This window comes from Tympanuchus pallidicinctus, unplaced genomic scaffold (genome assembly GCF_026119805.1).
Source record: "Tympanuchus pallidicinctus isolate F22 unplaced genomic scaffold, pur_lepc_1.0 scaffold10, whole genome shotgun sequence".
Taxonomy (NCBI): Eukaryota; Metazoa; Chordata; class Aves; order Galliformes; family Phasianidae; genus Tympanuchus; species Tympanuchus pallidicinctus.
In genome coordinates, this window is record NW_026294619.1 from 23,141,717 (window position 1) to 23,161,129 (window position 19,413).

Sequence of the window (19,413 nt, forward strand, 5' to 3'; positions counted from 1 at the left end):
GGAAAACTGTAAACATTGGAAATAATCTGTGTTGGTTGGAAGAAGGCAGCAGGTGCTTGTGGATTGTTTGTTTGTTTTTGTTTTCCCCAGTATATTTCTTAAAGAACAAATATTTTGGTGTGTGGCAGAATATGAAACTGCAACACTGGGGAAAGAAAGTGGGACAAATTTGTATTCACTTTTACTGAGGTAGTTCTCATTTAAGGACACCTTCAGAAATTCTGTGACGGTTCTTTTGTATAATGCTTCTTTCCAAAATATGCTAACACGTACTAATCAATTATCCTTAATTTTTCTTCATTTGATGTGTACCTAGGGACAGACCCCAAGTTAAATATCCTTGAAATCGTGAAGCCTGTGGAAACTGTGGAGGTAGTAATTGATCCAGATGCTCATCACGCAGAGGCTGAAGCTCACCTTGTTGAGGAAGCTCAAGTGATAACCTTAGATGGAACAAAACACATTACAACCATTTCAGATGAGACCTCTGAACAGGTGACACGATGGGCTGCAGCGTTGGAAGACTACAGAAAGGAGCAGGAGCGCCTAGGCATACCCTATGGTAATAATATCTGATGGTAAATTGTGCATGTGTTGGGTTAGGGAGGTGGGGGTTGGTTCTGTTTGTTTGAGGGCAGGAGGCCTGTTTTTCATAAACAATAATTAACTTGGGTTCTGCAATTCAAGTGCTCTGGTAGCTCATAGGCACGTTACAGATCAGTGCAATGCAGATTTATTTAGCCTTGTCTTATGCAGAGATGAGTAGAATCAGTGCTTCTAATATTTCTATTAAAATGATGCTTTTTGTTCTAATACTTCTTTTACAGTGAGTTTTTACAAAGCAGTTTTCTTCCTCCTCCGCAAAAATGCGTTTGTTAATGATAAAGCTCTTTTCATATATCTGAAATTGAATTATACTCAGTACTTGGTGGGGGTTTGCTTCTGAATGTACCGAAACAAATTGTTTCATGAGTTGCAGCATACTAAGTATATTGTAAACTCAGATTTTGCATGGAAAGCCATGCTTGGCTTTAGCATAATGGGGAAGAAAGAAAATTCAGAGATGGATATAAAGATTCTGTAAATCATCACCTCTTCTGAATTAATGTTGATACTGAGCAGGTTGCTAGTTTATTCTTACTTTAGAAAAAACACCTCTGAATGCCTGCAGAGGATTGACCTGAAACTGTAGGCTTTTTGACCTTTATCACGCTCTGGAGATTATCTGGCTGAGCTGCATGTTCTGACTGGCTGAATAAGATGTACTGTTGAGGCATGTTCAGTATATGAGGCTGTGCTCATATGTAAGCACAACTGCAGAACGAGAGGGTATTTGGAAAGGGAAATTTGAAGTGCTTAAAAATCCCAGTGTAGTTACATGTCTTTGTAGTATCTTGTCAGTGTTCAAACATATTTTTGATAACTAAAGCAGTGGTCTTTTGATGCCTTTTAATTGTTCTCATTGGCAAATATTTCCAAAATAGCTTTTATCATGCTCTGTCTGTTGGTAGTCAAGAATTTGATGCAGAATGTTTGCGAAGATAGAATGCATTATCAGAGCAGACATTTTTCAGCATACTCTCCCATGAGGATGCTGAAAAAAATAAAAAGTTATTTAAAACCACATTATTATGATGCTGAATAATGTTGCTACTAAGTTTGAATAGTTCTGTTGCTTTAAGTAAAACCTTAAGACCCACAACTCTGGCTGTGGAAGTTGAATGTCTTCTGTGTCATGGGAGTGCAGATTTTCCAGGAAGACCTACTAGTTTACTACAGCAGAAATCTTTGTATTAAGAATCGTAGAATCACAAGGTTGAAAAGGACCTACAGGATCATCTAGTCCAAGAATATTAATGTTTATTTGCCTATGTTTAGTTCCCAGTGTAGATACTTGAAATGAGGCACTGTAAATTTCTGATATAGTATGTCAGATATTCTGATATGATATATAGTCCAAATTTTCTGAGAATGTTAAAGTTCTTACCAAGTCCCCAATTAAACCTTTTCAAATATTTCTAGATATGTATATTAAGAAAAAAAAAAAAAAAAAAGGGTAAAAGAGGCAAATTTCCTTTAGAAAACTGTGAGGTTTGGTTCTGTGAAGTTCTCTGAAATTACTCATTTAAATTATTTCCTGCATCTTTTTAAAAGACCTGGTGTGTTGGTGTTAAAAGTCAAGTCCAGTCAGTAGAAAATCACCACCTGGAAGGATGTCTTTGCCCTGATGGGCTTCTCTGTTTTGCTGCAGATGGAAAAATCAGCTTTTAGCAGACCTTCAAAATGTTGTGGCTTTCCCTTTGTGATGTGTTTTGGTGGGTTTTGCCAGAAACTGCAATTTCTCAGCTGTTAAAAGTGTTTCTGCTAATGAAATCCAGAAGTTTAGTAACTTTAGTTTAGTAAGGTTCCTAGGAAGAATGAAAGTATTCATTGGAATGAGAAACAAAGCCAGAAAGGGAGTTGTAGAAACCCTGAAAACAATGGGACCTGGTCAGGGAAAATAATGATTTGTGTTGCCCTGCAATCACATTCAAAGGGAACAAATTAGCAGACTTTTTTGGTATTTAATTGTGATTTATTATAGGATTCTAAAGGTAAGATCCTTTTGGTGTGGCTTTTCCCAGAGGATTACACTACATGGCTTTTGGTGGCGTTGATGAGAAATGATGCAATGTTACTTACTGTCTTTTATTAAGCGAAATAGAAATTATTGCTCCTAGTTAATATTTATAAACTTAGAAAGCTTTGGGTTGTTTTTTTTTTCTTTTTAAAATTTTGGTTAGCGTATAATTTAAAAATATCTCCTTAGTCTGTTCATAGAAACTGTAAGGTTGTGAAAGACCACTAAGATCACCTAGTCTAACCACCATTCCCACTAACCATGTCCCTCAGTCCCACATCCACACACTTCTTGAACATCTCCAGGAACAGTGACCCCTCTTCCCTGGGCAGTCTGTTCCAGTGCCTTGCCACTCTTTCTGAAAGAGAAGAAATTTTTTCCTAACGTCCAACCTGTGCCTCTCCTGGTACAACTTGAGGCCTCCTATCATATCACAGTTACCTGGGAGAAGAGACAACCCCCACCTCTCCATAACCTTCTCTCAGATGGTTGTATTGAGCTATGAGGTCTCCCCAGAGCCTCTTCTTTGCCAGACTGAATGGTTCCAGCTCCCTCAGCTACTCCTCAGACACATTACCAGCTTTCTTGTCCTCTTCTGGTTGCACTCCAGGGCCTCAATGTCTTTCTTTAATGAGGGACCCAGAGCAGAACACAGTGCTGAAGGTGTGAGCCCCCCCCAGTGCTGGATATGGAGGTGTGATCACCTCCCTACACTTGCTGGTTATTCTTTTTCTGATACAATCCAGGGTGCTGTTGGCCGTCTGGGCACAATACTGATTCATATTCAGCTGGCTGTCAACTAATAACTCCAGATTCTTTTTTTCTGCACAGATTTCCATCCACTCTGCCCCAAGCCTGTAGTTTTTGTGGGGTTGTTGTGATCGAAACTCAGGACCCAGCACTCGGTCTCTGTTGAACCTCACACAATTAGCCTCAGGCCAGTGATCTGGACTGTTGGAGTCAGCTGTCCTAGCTGTGTCCTTTACCAGTCAGTTGCCCACCCATACCTACTCATTGGGAAGCTGAGTGAGGAAGAGAAGGCCTCAATGCACTGTAAGTTCTGCTTAGCAGTTGCTAAAATGTCAATCTGTTGTCAACACTTAACTTGGTTGCAAATCTAAAACACAGCAACACACAGACTGCTGTGGAGAAAATCAATTCCATCCCAGCCAAAGTGAGTACAACTGTGATTTTAAATACTTTAGAAACTGGGATAATGTTGAGTGAATGTAGAATTTAATATTTCTACATTATGACACACTTAAATGATGACACTCAAATATATTTTTTCCATAACCATGTCATAACATAATGCAGTGAACTGTCTGAATTGGTACAACTGCTAAGGAGGAACCAGTTTGGAAAATGCTCCAGTATTTCCCACGTGGTTTTTGGGAGGGAGAGACAAAGTGACATCGTTAAGTCCCCCTTTTTTTTTTTTTTTCTTCTGTACCACCAAGCAGCATGGTTAGGAGACATCCTCTTTCTCACTGATTTAATGTATTACTCTTGATTTCTTCTATATTGTATTACCTCACATTCTTTTATCACTTCAGTGAAATAGTTGTCTCTTTATATCAGTTAAGCAACAATTCTGCCTTTTCGCTTCTTTGTTGGCTTCCCTTCTGGGGGCAGATGGGAGGAAGGGGCTAGGCCTGGCGTGCAGCGAAGATTCAACCTGAGATAGTGAATTGACACCCAATGTGGGGCATGATAGTAATTGAAATAAGAGATCTGCTGGGTCTGCATTGAAGTTTCAAACAAATTTTGTCGCCATGCTAAATTGTTGCTGTTAGCTAAAGAAGAAAAGTTATTTTTCTCCCTTTTAACATGTTTTTCAAGGGAGCGCACACAATTGTGCTTCAGATTGTGCTGCTTAGAACCTATTGGAGCTTCTTTAAGGAAGTCACTCTGGGCTCTTTGTGTGTGTACACCGGACTGATGCTTGTATACAACATGGCATGATTTGAGCATTACAAATTATACTTCAGGTGTTGCTAATGATTCCACTTCTTCCACTGTCTGACCTCCTCCCATACATTTCCTTTTCTCCCCCTTGAAGTTATTGCATGTGTCTGGAATGTCCAAACTGCCCTAATTATACTGTCATGTTAACCGTATGTGCTCCTCATTATTAATATTGGTCAGGGATCTGCCCCAAAGCTGGAAAACATTGAGTGGCAGGGGGTGGGAAGGAATTTAGGAGAAAACTTAGAGAATTGGGCACCCCTGGTGTCATTGAGTTTCGCTCCTGAACACCTGTAGAGCCCTGAATGTTGAGGGAAGTATTTCAGAGAGGAAGATTGTAGCTCTGGTGGATCTAAGGAGGCACAAATTATTTAGGGCCTGACTTATGCCTACCAAGCCCTGTTCAACACTATTCAAGGGAAGGGGATCTGTGATTCCAAGAGAGATAGGTGTTCACCAGTTATGTGGTGGAAGTTCACGTAAACCACACCAGCAGTTTTGGCCAATACATTGTCAGTAATGAAATGAAAAGATAATGAGAGACCCTGTGTGAGTTAGTTGGACTACCACCCTTTGAGAATATGAAGAAAACTTTGCCTCCTCTCTGCAGACCTGTAGAGAAAATGTACAAAAATTTGGCAATTTTGACTAATGAGGTTCAGCCCTTTAGAAACCTGGTGCCCTACTTCCCAACATTTCTGAAGTTTCCCATCTGAGCCCATTGTATAACCAATGCAATCCGTGTACTCCAAGTAGTATCAGTAGCATGGTGTGTAGAAGGGACCTTCTCTTTGGACATCCAATTTAGCACTGGTAGTCAAGGTGATATAAGGAGCTGTGCTTCACTACCAACTTCTGAAGCAGCTTGAACCTGCTTATGTGCTACTAACATATTTTTTTCAGTTGGAGTATAGCACTCTTCACATCCTCTGTATCCTGGTCTCCAAAACCAAAGGGATCGACCTTGGGTCTCCTCTGGTGTCCTTTGCCAGAGGCTGCAGATGGGACCCTTCTCCCCAGCTGCAGTGTAGAGCAAGTTTTTTTTCACTGTGTCCTGTCTGGACTGGTCCCAGGACTCCTGCACAGACTGTCTCCTGTTTACTTTGTTCAAAAGCTTATTGTTGTTCAGGTGCAAAATCATTCTTCTTCTGTGTCACTTGATAGAGGGCTTACATTGAGTCTGTAATTGAGGATATGCATTCTACAGAAACCCACAACACCTAGGAAAGATTGTTTCCTTCTTACTAGTTGGCAGGGACGTAACTTTGATTTTGTTGATGCATCCACTGGGATGTGAAAATGTCTGTCTTGCCATTTTATTCCTAGGAACTGGATTTCCTGTGCAGGTACCTTGACATTACTTCACTTAATACAAATCCTTCTGCAAGCTGGTTTTGCTATTATTTTCTTCCCTTTCTTGAAAATTTTGCTGTTTTGCCCCACGTGATAATGTCGTCAATGTACTGCAGGTACTCAAGAACTCCACTCTGTTCCTGTGTGGTCTGGAATGGCCAATGGCAGATGATTGGGCTGTGTTTCCACCCCTGGGGCAAACAGTTCCAAGTGTACTGAATGCTCCCTGAAGTAAAGGTAAACTGTGGCCTGCACTCTGCTGGTAAATGTATCGAAAAGAGTGTATTGGCAATGTCAGTTGTGGTTTACCGCCTGGCTGCCTTTGATTCAAGTTCATATTGAAGTTCTTGCATGTTAGGTACAGCAACACTCAACAGTAGTGAACTTCATTCAGGCCATGATTGTCCACTGTCAGCCTCCATTTTCCATTGGCTTTTTGTGCTGGCCATATGGGGTTGTTAAATAGTGAGCAAGTCTTGTTGATCACTCCTTGGCTTTCCACTTGACAGGTGAGCATATGGATGTAGATCAGGTATTCAAAGTAGTCAACTTGGTTTTTTTTGTTTGTTTTTTGTTTCTTAATTGAGCAGCAGCTCCTCTTTCTCACTTCTCTGCTGGCTTCCTATGGAGGGGGTGGGATGGGTGGAGGCAGCTAGGCCTGTCATGAGCCAGAGATTCATCCTGCAACATATTGATTGCAGATCTAAAACGTAGCAACGCACAGGCTGTTGTGGAGAAATTTAATTTCATCCCAGCCGAACTCAGCACAACTGTGATTTTAAACATTTTTAGAAACTGGGATAATGGTGAATGAATGCAGAATTTAATATTTCAGCATTATTGCACACTGATCAATGTATTAGCAGAAGAGCAGCCTGGTGTGAGAGATGCTCGCTGAAGTACAATGGAAAAAAAGAAAAAAATGATTTTGTGTATTGAGAAGTGTTGTGGATAGTTGGAATGTGAAAGACTTTTTTCCTAAGGAAAATCCCTTTTTTGCCCTTTCCTGCCAAACTAGTACCTTTTCATTGGCATTTTAAGAGAAGTCCATCTTTCCATCTAGTCAAATTGAGTCACCATGCCTCTCCTTGATGTTATACAATAACTTGTCTTAAAATAAATGCATAATTGAAAACATACTGTCATTGAATCTTGAGTATAAACACTGACTGGCCTAGAAACAGGCTTTAAAAAATAAAAAAAACCAAAAACCAAAAAAAACCTTAAAGGTTGTATAGAAAAATGACTGTGAAGAGGAAAGGGACCTGGTGGTGTTGGTTGATGCTCTGCTGACTGTGTGCCCAGGTGGTCAAGAGCGCCAATGGCATCCTGGCCTGCATTAGAAATAGTGTGGCCAGCAGGAGCAGAGAGGTGATCATCCCCCTGTACTCAGCACTGGTGAGGCCGCACCTTGAGTACTGTGTTCAGTTTTGGGCCCTTCACTACAAGAAAGACATTGAGGCCCTGGAACGTGTCCAGAGAAGGGCGACAAAGCTGGTGAAGGGTCTGGAGCACAAATCTTTTGAGGAGCAGCTGAGGGAGCTGGGATTTTTTAGTCTGGAGAAGAGGAGGCTCAAAGGAGACCTTATTGCACTCTACAGCTTCCTGAAAGGAGGTTGTGGTGAAGAGGGGTTTGGCCTCTTCTCCCAGGCAACGAACAGGACCTAAGGAAATGGCTGCAAGTTGTACCAGAGGAGTTTTAGGTTAGACATAAGGAAGAACTTTTTCTCTCAGAGAGTGGTCAGGCACTGGAATTGCTGCCCAAGGCTTGCAATGGCTTGCAAGGGAGGTGGTGGAGTCGCCGTCCCTGGCAGTGTTCAAGAGGCGTCTGGATGAGGAGCTGCGAGATGTGGTTTAGTGCTTGTGGTAGCAATGGTAGTGGGAGGACGGTTGCACTGGATGATCTTGTATGTCCTTTCCAACCTTCAGTCTACGAGTTCTATGGGTTCATTCTATGAGTCTGGTGATCTCTAGGTTACACTTCTTTGAATCCCATGGCTCACTCAGTGGCCCCTTGTATTTCATTTTTTTGAAGTTACAGTAAGGATTACCTCTGTAACCTCACTGAGAAGGAGCCTTGCAGTTTGTGATGGATGTATTGCAGTTTCATTTCTTTGTTTTGCAGACCCTGTGCAGTGGTCAACAGACCAAGTGCTCCACTGGGTAGTATGGGTGATGAAGGAGTTCAGCATGTCAGACATTGACCTTAATGCACTCAGCATTCCTGGGCGGGAACTCTGCAGCCTCACTCAAGAAGACTTCTTCCAGCGAGTCCCACGTGGGGAGATTCTGTGGAGTCACTTGGAACTTCTTCGAAAGTGTATGGGATTTTTTTGCAACTGATTTCACTTAACTCCCCCTTTTCTCTTATTTATTCTTAAAATTAGTTGAAAGTAGCTGTTTTTCCTCTCTTTAACATTAGCATTAAAAATGAGGGCATCAGCACAAAATAACAGGAGGTATTAGTAAGCATGTCCTCGTGATAAGCAGCTTCCTCATTGTTCATTAAACTGCATAACTAATATGGAAGAAGTATGGATTGATAAATCCTTTGTGTTTTTTTTTTAATTAAGATTTTTAGTTTGTGCGTCTCCTGAATTTGAGAATTTTATAATTAAATATTGATAACAAGTTATTTAGTGTACATCTCTGGCTCACATAGAATTGAAGAGCATTAATCACGGGCAGTTAAATCCTTAGACTGTGCACAGTGTGACTGATAAGCGATGCATTTCTATGTGTATAAATATGCCTTCAGACTTACCATGCTTGCGTATAACCTGGCAGACTAAAAACTACTTCTGTAACATTTTACATTGTATGTCACATTACATTATATACCTAAGGGCTTTAAGGTATGTAGAATGCAAAGGGCACCTAGAAATTCACTATTAACATACTTAGTTCTGAAAAATACATGGTAAAGCATCTGCATACTTACAAGACCATGAGCTATGCATGTTTTTTCCAAACTGATGGAAAATGTTGGGCTCTTTTCCCCTCTATGAAATATGAAAATTTTTGATTTTCAAATGATGATAAAGGCAAGCTTGAAGCTAATGTTTTGAGTAAAAATTCCTTCTTTCTGATCTGCAGATGTGTTGGCTAGCCAAGAACACTCTGGAGAAATAGCAACTGTTACTATTGATCAGCGTAAGTATTTCTGCCAGAAGTTAATTAATACACTTAACTGCTTGCAAGTTTGACACCGTGATTCTGTGCTATGTTTGATGTACAGCTCTATAATGTGACTTTCTTACTGTTGTACCCAGACAGTAGCTTTCTTTGATGAGAGGAGGCTGTTTTCTAACATTCAAAGTGAAGCATTTGATTTCTCAGTATCTCTTTACTGGCTGAAAGATGTTGTAAGTTAGAAACTTTCATACTTCAAGACATACATTTTGGATGATAGATTTTCCTCTCTATTGAAATAAGATCTCAAGGGTGTAAGTTTTGAAGTTTTGGTATTTTGTGTTATGTATTGTTTTAATGAATGGGTAAGTTATAATTCTTTTATTTAAAAAAAAAAAAAAACCTGTTGAGAAAGAAAAAAGTGAAGGCATGTGTGAGAGAGGACTTGCTGAAAAATAATAGAAGAAAAATTTTAGATACTCCTTTTAGATGTAGTACGGTGACATCAATTATTAAAATTGAATTTTCAGAGGACTTGTGAGCAGCTTATGTATTAAATAGACATGTACAGCATCCTGAGTTTGTGTCTAGTTAAATTCACCTAGAATGGGACATTTGAATCCTCCAGTCTTCATTGCTGTTTGAATAGCAGACATGAAGGATTGCACAGACTGTAGAGAAGAGTTAAGGTAAATCACATGGGGACGGCATAAAAATGAAATCAAAGGCATGAGTTTTATTATGTAAATATGTAAAACACATAATAGTAGAGTAAAGCTAATGCTTTATCTACAACGTGCCATTTCTACTGCACGTCTTAAAACACATTTTCTAATAGAAGTGGTAAAAATGCTTTAAATTCTCAGTGTTGTGATTTCGACAGTTTGCATCTTTTTAGTGAACGTTTAAAAATAAAAAAACCCTCAACTCTAGCTTTTGCTGTTATCATATAGACCATAAATAATATATGCCTATGCATCTGATGTTTCTCTACCTAGCTATTTATAATTGATGTTCTGCAATGTTTTCTGCTTTACAGCTGTGCACATTATTCCAGCATCCGTACAGCCTGCTACCCCAACCACCATTAAAGTAATAAACAGCAGTGCAAAGGCAGCTAAAGTACAGAGAGCTCCAAGGATCTCAGGGGAAGACAGAAGTTCCCCTGGGAACAGAACAGGTATTGTCTACATTATTTTTAAATGCAAATGCAGTAAACACTCATTAAGTTGAATTACAGTTTTATAGGACATGTCTTTGTCACTCTGGTTGCAAGATTTTTAGAAAAATTTATGTATAGATACAAAAAGGGACTGTGTCTAGAAAATGCATCACAGGTGTATGCGAACTTGTCAGGTTGGGTTAACTCATGCTGCCATTTTTGCTTTAACATTCTCCATTTCTGTGAATTGCTGTTTTAAATCCTTAATTCTCCTTACCCTTACATTTTCCTTTTTTGAAACTCTGCGTGAGAGTCCATTATTGTCATTCAGGGCTTTTAGGCCAAGAATTTGTCATCTAACATCAATGCAAAATACTGTTTTTCCCTCTTAAGAATTACATCTACTCTCTATATCTCATTGAGAATTTAGTGATTTAACTGCAGATAGATGAGTTAAAAAGAAATCTTACTGATTGATTGTATGTGCAAGGTGATATATTGACTTAAACTGTGGTACGTGGGTCTGTCTTCCCCATTTCTAATATTACATGTAAAAACTCAGCGAAAAGTGATCATTAAAAATATATATACTCAATTGCATATATATATTTATGCCTGAAGAAGAAAAAGCAAATCATGCTTAATCTGTTCTATTTCAGAGTAGATGTGTGCTTTAAGTGATTGTTTGTGCTGTTAGATAATTTTGTTCCTAAGTTCTAGGAACAAGTTTATGGGAAGTCTTAATTTTCATATTACTGAGTTTCTTTTTGCGTAGATAGATAAAAGGACTTTGCAGGAAAGTATTTCTTTTGTTGTAGAGAAGATGAAATAAACTAAATGCAGGCTCTCTTTCCATTGTATGTTCTGTGTTGGTTTGCTTTAATCTGTTGGTTGAAAATTTTTTGCTTCGGTGTAAAAATGAAGAAGGACTACTTGAAGTGGATCTTGTTCCTATTTTGGCAGGAAACAATGGCCAGATCCAATTATGGCAGTTTTTACTAGAACTTCTCACTGACAAAGATGCTCGGGACTGTATTTCTTGGGTTGGTGATGAAGGGGAGTTTAAATTGAATCAACCCGAACTGGTTGCACAAAAATGGGGGCAGCGCAAAAACAAACCCACGATGAACTATGAAAAGCTTAGTCGGGCCTTGAGGTAAGAAACTTCAGAAATTGATCAGATGTTTACTTACTCTTGACTACTTCATTTTGAGCTGTTTTAATAAAGGACCTAAATGTTTTTGTGGGATTTTCTTCAGTAAGGAGATAAACAGTTCCTGTAAAGCTACTCCTTCCTGTTAGATTGTACTAGTCTTCTCTTCATAGCAGTTACTGCGATAATTTCTTAAGCGTATACAAATTCTTTTTTTTCCCCAAGATATTGAACACTACCAAGACAGGTAATCTCTGTAGTTAGCCTTTCCTACGTTTATTTCCCTTTTTTGACGCGTCTTCAACATTTATACATCTACCAATTTGTAAACAGTACTCGTTAGTGGGGAAAATTGCAGGAGTGTTTGAATAGTCTGTATTACTGACTTTTATATTTACTTGTTTCTGTTCTTCTTATATTATGACAAACATTCTTCTGTAGTTATTGATTACAGGTTTTCTTCATTCCATCATGACTTCTATAGTTTGACATTGGTAAAAAAGATCTGTATTATTGAATCTTCATAGGTGATATGGCTGAGGGAGCTGGGAAGAATGCGAGTAGCTCCATTTCAGACTTTTTTCCCCAGTTAATTTGGTCTCTAGGAGCATGGGAGAATTCATCCAAGTTGCCTTAAATCATTAGGATTGCATTTCTTATTTCCTTTTTGGATACAGTGAACGCTATTTCTGTTGGTTTTCAAGAAGGGTATTTGCAGCATTAAGCAATAAATATTTAAATAGTTTTAAAGTTGTGTTGATGTCTGAGATATAAGATGGACTTGTAAACATTTCCACTTTTGGCTATGTTACTTTTCATAAAAGGAAATAAACTCATCTAGCATTGTTTAAAAAATACCAAATTCTCTGTAAGTTTACCTCTTTGAGGAAATAATGCTAACACTGAGGATGACTGAAGTTTATAAGCTCGTAAATTGGCATGGAGTAAGTAAAGACAACTATCTCATTTACATGAAGAGGAGGCATCAGAAGAAATTGGCAGGCAGCAGATACACAGCTTAACCATAGAATGTCACTGGGCAGCTCGTCCCACTCTTTGCCTGTCCTCCAGGGGAGGAAGTTCCCGTACCCAGTTTGATCCCTTCCCATTCCATCTTATGCCAGTTGTTGTTCTCCTGCTTTGTGCCACCATACGTGGCTTTTCTTTTCCCAGAGACTTCTCTATAGGTAATGTAACATAGCTGGTAAGTTCCCCTGATGCCGTCTCTTCCCAGGTGCTGTTATGCAATAGGCTTGAGAATCTTGAGGGACAGGTAAGTGAGGATGCAGTGGAAGGTTCATCCAGGAGGTTGTCTAGGGCAAGGAGGACAACTCTAAGCCTTAAGGCTGTTTCTGCAAAGAAGGAAAGCAGGGTTAATTGACTTAGACAGTTCCCTTCTGTAGAGAACATAGGGCCCAATATGTGAGCCAGTCTCTACCCATAGGAAAGCTTGCTACCCCCCTGGCACCTGGGTCAGAGAATGACTAGAAGACTTCCTGACCTTGTTTCTTCCTCCAGTTATTCCCTACTGATAGTTCAGGCTGACTGCAATGAAGTTGCTGAGAGAAACATGGGGGCTATCAAAAGGCACTTCAGGGGACTTGGAGCAATTAGTGGATAGAGTTGGGAGTACAGATAATGTTTTCCATATCCCTTTAGTGGCTTGGAAGGACCAGGAAAACCCATATAATGAATACATGGATATGAAACTGGTGCTACCACAGGAGTTTTGGCTTTTTTGACCATGGGGTGATTTACTTACCTGATGGCTGCAGGTAGGGTCCATCTGGATCAAAGGGGGAAAAGGATTTGAAGGGCTGCAGTACCATTCCACTGTTTCCAGTGTGTTTGTCTGAATCTGTGTTTATGCATAGAACGTATATGTGAAAACTTACAGAAACATCAAATTTTATAAATGATGCTAATTTTGGGGGGAGTTTATCAGCAAGCATTGTTGATAAGAAGAAGGTCTTAAAAGCAGCTGAAGAACTCTAGAATAATGTTCTTATCACTATGATATTAAAGAGATGTCTGAACAGTAGTTTCTGTAAATTAGTATAAGAGAAGTTTTACAGTTATATTTCAGTTACTGAATTAAAGAAATCACATTCCTCAAAATCTTGCCATTTTGCAATTGACATGTTTTCTAACACTTGAATGTCTGAAGGGATCTTTAATGCCTCTCACTTGCTTACTGCCGAGATAAACACTGTTGCCAAGCTGAACTTTTATTAAAACAAAAATGGTAATATGTTTAGTTTGTCAGTGTACTGAAATTACTGTATCAGTTTTACTTAGTGCTGAAACTGATATCATTGAGAAACATGCTCGATCGTCCAGCCAGCTGTGGGAAAAACAGTTTTTGTCATGAAAAGTGGAGGGGCAGCTTGTTGTTATTCCTATAACTTAGTAGTTTTCTGCAATCAGCATCTGTTTAATTACCCTGTAGCAAACTAAGGCTTGGAGAAAAAAAAAAAAGTATTAATTTCCTCTATCGTTCTGAAGCAAAGTTTCCAGGTGATTCAAAACATTCTAACATGATAGCTAATAAAACCTGCATGGGTACTTAGAGAATTATGCTTGTGGTTTTTGAATAGGCAAATGCTATACGTAGAAACGCATTCAACATGTATCTTACCACATATGATTAGACTGATATGATTAGATTTTTAACTTTGCTTAAATTGATCTTGCTGGTGAAAGAGAAATATCTTTTTTTCTTCCTATTCTGTTTAATATTGTAAAACCCACAGTGCTGATTTTCAGGCTGCTTCAAACATAAACTGTTTATCTCAGAAAAGCAGAGATGAACAAAGAAGGCAAGAGACAATAATGAGGGGGGAGATAATACCTTCTTACCAAGGCTAAGCACTGTGTAAACTTCCATCCCCTCTTCTCCAACCACAAGCTGTTTTTGAACTGGTCTAGCTTAGAAATGGTGGTCTTGGTGCTTTATGCAGTTTATAAAATAATTACTGCTTTGTTTCCCTTCAGTATATCAGGGTGCGAAGGGCAGCTTTCAACTCTCTCCCCTTTCTTGTGAAAGAAAACGCTCAAAGTTGATCTTGATACATAAAATTACGTGAGAATCTTAATGTGAAAAGATTCTTATTTCAGCATCCGACTGTCTTTAAGTAAATGACTGGATGTGTGTGGAAGTTACAGATTCTGAAAACTTAATTTGTTGGTTTTGTTGTTTTTGTGTTTTTTTCCACAGATACTATTATGATGGAGACATGATATGCAAAGTGCAAGGCAAGAGGTTTGTCTACAAATTTGTGTGTGACTTGAAAACTCTCATTGGATACAGCGCAGCAGAGCTGAATCGGTTGGTCAGAGAATGTGAACAAAAGAAACTAGCAAAGATGCAGCTTCATGGCATTGCACAGCCAGTTACAGCAGTAGCATTAGCTACTGCATCCCTGCAAACAGAGAAAGATAATTAAGCACTAGGACCTGAAATGGGAACCCATGGCCTTTCCTATATAGCCAGAGAAGTTGCTTTACTTTTATCTGAAATGGAAGCTTCTTCTTTTTCTTCACAATACAAACCATGCATGATTTTCTACAAAGAACTGGGACTTGTGTAAATTTGGATCTTTTAGCAGCATATGTTTCAGTGTAAGTTAAGAGATCACCACAACTTCTGCAACTTTCAGTCAGGGCCTTTATGATACACAATCTGAAATTGGTGGAAAAAGTTGAACTGGTCAGCGTTCTGCGTTCGCAGCTCTACAAAATCATTTTTGCAGTGCTTTTTAACAAAAATGAAGTAAACACAGGCTGGGCAGTTGTCTGGATTTGATTCTTTCCAGCTTTTTGTTCTCTGCTGAGCTACCAAATTGAATTTGATGCTTTTAAACTTAAATGAACCTTAAATGTTCATTACTCTTACCTAATCAAGCAGAGCTGAAAGGCACACCAAACATGACAAAGCATCGGGTTCCTCAAATAACTTCTGTGTTTATAAGGAAACTAAGACAAGGCAGAACTGAAGATCTGTGCTGAAGAAGGAGATCCAGGTTTAGATCTGGCTTAGGTGAAAAGCCAATTATGAGTATTTCACTGTAATATGTAGATAATCTGCATTTATGAGGGCAAGTACCAACCTGTTAAAAGACCTTGTTGATGCTAGCCATGTAATATGAAACAAAACTTCTTTCCCCACCATCCTCCCATCAGGTGATTTGAAAACTTAAAAAATATCCCTCACCCAAAGAGTAGTCTGTAGGTGGGTTTTGTTTGTTTGCTTGTTTTTATGCTCTGTTCTGCCAGGTGCTTTATACCTGCATGATAGTCAACCCTAGTGACTGAAGACTAAGTTAATCACAGTCATTAGTCCCTTGCTCGTTAGAAGCAAAATGCAAGTTGAAAGTAGTTTTAAAGAGAACTGAAATTTAATTTCCAAATTATTGTACAGAATGACATATATAAAAGTGCAAAGATGTGTAATTTTTATTTAAAATTAATTTCTTTCTGAACTTCAAATGATGTTTCTGAAGTTTCATAAGCCAAATGCGTGCTTCAGAACTGGGTACAATTTGAAGTATGGATGATGAATAGAAATGCTTGGAATATATTTTGAATTTTGAGGCGCTGGTATAGAGAGAACTTCATACGAAAGTGCAGTAAAAAGTAGGCTGCAATGTTTGAGCTTCTACTTTTATGACTATTTCTTTTGATGTTTGAAAATAGTATGGTTTTAGTACACACCTTTGTTGTTATTAAACATTGTAATTGTTATAAGGCATATTTCCCAACTTTTTACAACTGAGTACCCTGCTCCCACTAACATTTCACATTTAATTAAAATGCAAATGGTTAAGGGAAAAACTTTTATTTCAGCTACCCTTAAACCTTAAATAAAAAGTGCTTGTACAGAGGCTTTCTAAACATGAAATGTATTTGCATGGTGAACTGGAGTACTGGGTGGTTGTTCTTAGGCTGAAAAGGAATGGTCTTACTGGTAGTCTTACTGGTAGGCAGAGGGCAGAAAACAGAGCATTCATCTTTATTTTAAAGATGGGTTGAGGACAAAGCTGTTTGTTTTATAGGTGCGTGTTCATTTGCATATAGCTTTTGATTAATTAAAAAACTTGCATGCATTTCTAGTTTACCTTCTTATTACTTTCATAACTATAACACTTTCTTGACAGATTCTTTCATCAACTCTTAATATTATGTTCATTCTTGGGTGCTTAAAAAGTATTCCATCAACTAAACATGTAGACTTTTTCTTTTTTTTAAATGAAATCTTCTAAGCCATGAGCAAAGTATGTGTCTGTCACTAGAAGTCAACCATCAGTCCACATTTGCTGTTAAAACAGTCCAACTCCACCAATTGGCAAATGCTTAAGGTGACTTATGCAAATAGATTTGCTTACTAAGAGTAAGGTGAAGCTGATAGTTCAGTGGCAGCAACTATGTATATAACATCATGCCTTTACTAAACAGAAGTCCAATACAAGTTGCTAGTTCTATTCAGCAGAGTTCATGAAAAGCCTCTTTGTTAAAATACAGTACAAAAAAAGTTTAAAAAAAACCCACAAAAATAATTTACTACATCTAACTGGACTGCAGTAGGATAAACTGAAGTTGAAATGTAATATCAGTTATTTATCCCCCTGAATGTTCTTTCATAGATGGTATGGGGAAAGTTTTGATATCGCACTTGATTTGTAAATGCATCTGCTTGTTAGTTGGAAGTTTTTCAGTAGCTATACAGTTCTTTGAGTTGTTTTGGTCATCTACTTTTCCACCTTGTTCTAATTTAGCAAAGAAGAAATTTTTCAAACAGTATAAAATCACTGACATATTTTCTGTAGTTGAGGGAGAAACCTGTGACTAACTTGATGTCTTCAGTGAAAAAAGGATGTAGAATATACTGTCAAGAGTTGTTCTGATGCTGCCGATAAAAACATAGAAAGGATATTCCCAATTTTTTTGTAAAAGAGAAGGTTTTTGCATACTTTTTACTCTTTAAATAAAGACACTTATACTCTGCTGATAATTATGTATTTGTTTTGTGTTTTTCATTTTTTTGGTAATTTTACATGAAACAGTTATTTTTACTCTAAAATATTTGTGCATAAAATGTCAATATAGTAAAATAAAAATGTTATACAGCCAGTGTCTGTTGACTTGTTAATTTTTCAGAAAGCTCTCTGTAATATTCATGCACGATCAGTTTAAGGATTAATGTAGGCACTGCATTCTCATTACTTCCAAGATCACAAATGAGTTACAGAAAGAAAGCAAATAATTTTTTTTTCTTTTGAAGTTGTGTAGTCTTTGACTTGATGCTTGCCTGTGTGTTTTCTACTGGAACTCAGTATTCCTTGTTTTCCTAACAGCTTACTTTAACATCTTAATTGCAAATCTTAAAATGGTGCTATAATAAAAAGTAGTGATGGAAACAACAGTAGGACGTCTTGGATCCTGGGAAAACAGTAATTCTGTTCTTTTAGGAATGCTTAAAATGGAAAGATTTATATTAATGGGTACATGAATGCATCCCAGCAAGGACTTTTATTCTTCATTCTTGTAGTCTCCCTTACTTCACGTGGCCTGTGAACTCCAGTGTTAGCTCTGTTCTTGTTCAGAAGATCAAATCCTATTTACACAGTTATTATCTTACTTTTAATTGTATCTTGATGGAAATCTTCTCATTGTACCTCTTATCCATCTAGACTGTCAAGTTCAGCACTGAAATATTTGCTCATCTTTACACTGAACGGATTACTCAGTTTAATAATGTTTCTGTTTCCCTTGGCATTTTGAGGCATTTTGTCAGCCTTCTAAAGTGCATTTAAATGTGCTCAGTGTCCAGTGAAATGACGACCTTTTATTGGTGCTCATGGTAATTAGTATCTTCATGTCCATCTGAGTTTGATCTGGGATTCATATTTTGATTGGAACAGTGGAGAGAATTATGGATCGACAGCTTACAGCCATCAGTTGTGTTGTCTTGTTCTGCTTACAGGACTCCATTGCCTGATCAATGAAAGAGGTGAGATGAAATGTCCACTGACAGGAGCTCATGGCAGAATTTTTTTGAAGGAAGCATTATGCGAGATCTGATTGCACTGGTTTGTGGGAAATATACCAATTGCAATGGGGATTTTAGTTTGCTCTTCAAAATCACGTGTTGTGTTGGTCATCTAGCAACACAATATTATGACTTCTACAATATATTTGACTTGATGCTGTGTAGCTTCTTTTGAGAAAGTAATTTGCAATATGAATTACGCTAAACAGTATTACTTCAGTAATTAATAATATGCCTCTGTTACATTTTGTATCTGTATTTCAGGTTGAGTACCCATAGCACCTAACCAGGCATCAAACTGAAACGTTACCAGCTTGTAATTGGAGAGTGTTGATGTTTTAGCCATTAATAATTTGAAAGGGTAAAAAAAAAAAAAAAAAAGGCTGAGAAGGGTAAAGAAAAAAAAAACCCACAAATATTTGATATCTGTCTCTAATTAAAATAATTGTGGCACTGATTTCTTGTATTAAATGGTGGTAATGGCAATGGTGCCAGAAGGTGCCTGCAACCTATGGAGTTGTTCTTGTTTATCTGAACAGAGGGTCTGATCCTTGTGTTTGGGGTTTGTGACATGCAACATCCAGGTATGTTCTTTTATGAGGCAGTATCACCATAGCAATCTATGAAAGGAGAGAATTTGAAGATAATAAGAGAACGATTGTAAGCTGTTACTGAAAAAAAAAAGTAGTTAAAAGGTGGAGGTAGGTATGAGAAATGGTTGTCCTTAGGTGTTTGTCTAATGCTACCAGAAACAGCTGAAATTGTCTGAAATGCTTTTTTTTATTGCCCAGCAGTTCTTGAATTGTAAAGGGACTGCTGGATAGTAGATGTTCAAAACATGAGGATAATTTCTTTAAGGTCGCTTTTAGGCTGCCAGTATTGAATTGTTTAGAAGCTGCAGGAGAAACACTTGATTATCTCATTGTTGTTCTGATGAGTGTGAAAACTCATAGAAACTGTATTTTTATCCATAATAG

General features: G+C 38.1%; 1 protein-coding gene across 1 annotated transcript in view; it reads left to right on the plus strand.

Moving 5' to 3' along the window:
- The window catches only part of GABPA (GA binding protein transcription factor subunit alpha), a 24,427-nt gene extending 7,029 nt beyond the window's left edge, over window positions 1-17,398 (plus strand). The window contains exons 5-10 of the mRNA XM_052667022.1: window positions 317-562; window positions 8,067-8,261; window positions 9,038-9,094; window positions 10,113-10,253; window positions 11,199-11,391; window positions 14,606-17,398. Of these exons, the coding sequence (XP_052522982.1) occupies window positions 317-562; window positions 8,067-8,261; window positions 9,038-9,094; window positions 10,113-10,253; window positions 11,199-11,391; window positions 14,606-14,834 (1,061 nt within the window). The 3' untranslated portion in view covers window positions 14,835-17,398. The remainder of the gene's footprint in view (window positions 1-316; window positions 563-8,066; window positions 8,262-9,037; window positions 9,095-10,112; window positions 10,254-11,198; window positions 11,392-14,605) is intronic.
- The last annotated feature ends 2,015 nt before the right edge of the window (window positions 17,399-19,413 follow it).